At 36.0% G+C, this 3,777-nt stretch overlaps 1 protein-coding gene across 1 annotated transcript; it reads right to left on the bottom strand.

The window, feature by feature from the left end:
- On the bottom strand, positions 1–2,718 carry LOC113370428 (glucose dehydrogenase [FAD, quinone]-like). Its single transcript, XM_026611093.1, has 3 exons — positions 2,602–2,718; positions 1,583–1,853; positions 1–1,439 (listed from the first exon to the last, which is right to left on the bottom strand). The coding sequence occupies exons 1-3, from the start codon at positions 2,716–2,718 to the stop codon at positions 1–3; spliced, it is 1,827 nt and encodes a 608-aa protein (XP_026466878.1).
- Positions 2,719–3,777: the final 1,059 nt, after the last annotated feature.

The following is a 3,777-nucleotide window of genomic DNA, read 5'->3' on the forward strand; positions in this document are numbered from 1 at the left end:
TCATCTTTGTAGCCAATCTTCTTTTATCATATCGGCTCCTTTTTCCGCTATCATTATCGTGGGGGCATTCGGATTGCCACTGACTATTGTGGGCATAATACTGGCATCTATAACTCTTAAGCCTAAAACTCCGTAAACCCTCAGTCTCGGATCGACAACGGCATCAGGATCGTCCGGCGGTCCCATTTTGCATGTGCTTGTAGGATGATATATGGTGAATGTAAATTGTCTTAAGCAGCATTCCCAATATGCATCGCTATCAAATTCATGTTGTTTGCAATCTGGCATAGCTAATGAATTCGGCCTCGATCCATATTTTTGAAAAGCACTCGAGTTTGATACCGCATGCGCTATTCTTATTCCTTCAATGAGAGTGAGAATATCTTCACGATGCGCAAAATAATTTGGTTCTATTGCAGGATAGTGTAGAGGATTACGACTTTTTAATCTGACCCATCCGGTGCTCTTTGGTCGCAACAGCAAAGGCAAAATGGTCCACGTTTCCGAATTAACCAATGGCTTGTACATAGTATTGTATACCCTATCTCTTAAACCCAAAATTTTTCTAATTTGTTCTCCACTGTCTGAATTTACAGAACTGGGCGCGAAATGGAATTGAATGTCAGGCCAGTTTTCGCTTCTGTTATTGTATTTTGAGTGTACGAATGCCAAACCTTCTATTCCTCCTAATGTGGTCATTGGTCCGCGTTCGTTCACTACATATTCCATAGCTACAGGAACGGTTTGAAATCGAGCTTTTTTGAATGTAATCGGCGCATCGACTACAAACGTCAGTCCGCCTAATCCGACATGATCTTGCAAGTTATATCCGACTTTTAAATCTGATAGAACGTCGATCGAATGTTCCTGCAGATGCTCGGCCGGACCCACCCCCGACAGCATGAGCAACTGTGGACTGTTGATGGCGCCTGCGGATAAAATAACCTCACGTCGGGCTTTTACGACTTGACGTTTTTTATTCCGCATAAATTCGACGCCGGTAGCACGTTTGTTTGCGTCGAACAATATTCGCATCGCTTGCGAGTGCATGGCCACATGTAGATTGCTTCGTAACCTGACCGGCCTCAGAAAAGCTTTGGCCGTGCTGCATCGACTTCCCCGTCTGATTGTTCCCTGAGCCATCATAAAGCCCGTTTGCTCTTCGCCGTTGATATCTCGATTTTCGTATCCTAATTCTTCGCCGGCTTTGAGGAAAGCCAAAGCTAGAGGCGAATGCCATGGGGATTCTTGTACTGTGAGATATCCACCGGCGGAGTGGTATTTCGTTTTCACTAGATAAGGATTGCGATTATCTTCTGATTTTAAAAAGTAGTGTAACACGTTATCGTATGACCATCCCGGATTGCCTAGAGATTCCCAAAGATCGTAATCTTTGCGATTTCCTCGCACGTATACCATCGCATTTAAAACGCTGGAACCTGCGTAAAAATTTCTTCATTAAAATATAAATGATTATGATGATGTTAGCGTATGTTTTTTGATACTTCTTAAAATTAACTAAAGTAAAAATGAATTGTTTATGATGTTGATATTGCACGAATTAGTTAAAATTATTGCTTACCTCCTAATACTTTACCGCGTGGCCAATTGCACCTGTCTCCTACCATCGCCTGGCAGTAGGCGCGATCTCCTGGCGGCATCGTCTGGTACTGCCAATCCATATCGGAAAGCTGCAGGTATCCGGCGAGAGCGGGCACGTCCGATATTTCGTTTTCATCTCCGCCGGCTTCCAACAGCAACACCGTCCAGTTTGCTATTTCCGACAACCTGGACGCCAATACGGCACCCGCTGAACCGCCACCCACAATTACGAAGTCGTAGTATGGCAGCACCTATAAACATTGCCATTTGGTAAAACAGTATTTCATACTTAACTTTGTCTCGTGTACGAATTAAATATATTAATGCAAGCGTTAAATTTAGTTTTCTCCATTATTGGAATAAAAACGGTACGGTATTTTTTTGTAAACCGTACACATTCAAGTAACTTTTTACAGTACATTATCTTTATCTAATGGTTATTGCGTAAACACGATTATAACATCAACCACGCTTGTCTGATCTTTCGAAATATTTAATTAGTTTTCCAAACCAGACTCTTTTAAAAATAATAACGGGATTGCATCACTGTTTTCTCTTCATAGGTTATCTTAACGGCAGTTTTACGTCCCACGGTTTTTAAATTCGATTAAATGAATAATTAATAAAACCGAACATTCTTTCGAATCAAATGCGCATGATAAAATGATTCAATTTATATTACGATAATATTTCAACTCATTGCGGTAAGTCGCCTGAAATCAAACTCTGAGAATTCTTCTATAGGAAAAGGATTTTTTTTGACATAATTAATAATCGATGAATCGGGAAAGGGAACTGGATAATATATGAAAAAGATTTAAACGATTTCTTTATATACCTTACAATATCAACATATACGTATTCCAATTGTATTTAGTTGTGTTTTGATACAGCCTTCATTAAGTAATATATTTGTATATAAAAATCTAAATTTTAATTCTGTAAAATAATTCTTTATATATATATATATATATATATATAATATTTTATTATACTTACATTTTGAACATCGATTGGATGAGATTCTGGATCCACACTATTATATCGGAAATAGGTGAGACCCATAGCAAAAAGCGGCACAATACCCAATATTGTTGTTACAGGAGAACTGAACATTGCCAAAAACGGTGGTGCCATGTTTAGCTCTTATTTATTCTACAATATAAACCATTTAAATAATTAATATGAATTATACATTTTAAGTAAAAAAAATCAAATGTGGAAAATGTTTAACTAATTGTATTTACACATATTTTATAATGAATATAAATTCAAAATTTTCCATTAATAATAGTTTCAAGTTAGTGAAAGCCAAATCGATCAACATCATTTTTTGTATTGAAATAACATCGAGATATACACACACACACATATATATATATATATATATATATATATATATATATATGATGATAGTTTTGTCGACGTTGATATATGTTTATATATGATGCATATATTTACATATTTCAAATTGCATCGAGAGAGTTAATGACGTTTGAGATTGGTTTCCCCGTGATTTTGAGCTTAGAAGTCACTCAACTTATAAATGTGTTTCTCTCGTTTTATATGTTTGGAATGATTTGTTTCCTTCTCGTTTTCGAAAATTATCATGAAAGTTAAAGCCGATACAAATGTAGGTCGTTCTTTCATTGTCAACTCCATAAAGCGTCAAATTGATGACTCTTAGAAGGATGAAAACGCATTCGACATAAAGATGGATCGACAAGAAAAATTATGAAAGCGCGATCACTAATTTCTATGAAACTGCGAAGACATTCTCTCGAAGGCATTTTATGACTCTTCATCTATCGACGGCGTGTTAGGTGTGAAAATGCAGTGATATGCATTTCGAACTGACATTTATTAAATTTAAATCGTCATATCTTCTATTTGATCATTAAATAATATTTTAATTTGTTTTTCGAAATGCGAATTATTTTATAATATATTTACGAAAATAAGCTTGAAACATTTCAATACGTTACATCCAAACACTAAAAAATTCTGAATCTGTTTTGAAAATTTAAAAATTGTTTGAAAGATATGGTTAGATAATCACGCTGATTAGTTTTTGGCTAAGCTATTCGATCAAACTTTCGATCAAACAAATTGTTTTGGTGATTCTAATGAAACTTTGTAGCCTGTCTGTCTCAATGAACATACTAAAATATTATA

The sequence above is a fragment of the Ctenocephalides felis genome, unplaced genomic scaffold (genome assembly GCF_003426905.1).
Source record: "Ctenocephalides felis isolate EL2017-DRISC unplaced genomic scaffold, ASM342690v1 CF-g0.4_SCAFFOLD_01492, whole genome shotgun sequence".
Lineage (NCBI taxonomy): Eukaryota > Metazoa > Arthropoda > Insecta > Siphonaptera > Pulicidae > Ctenocephalides > Ctenocephalides felis.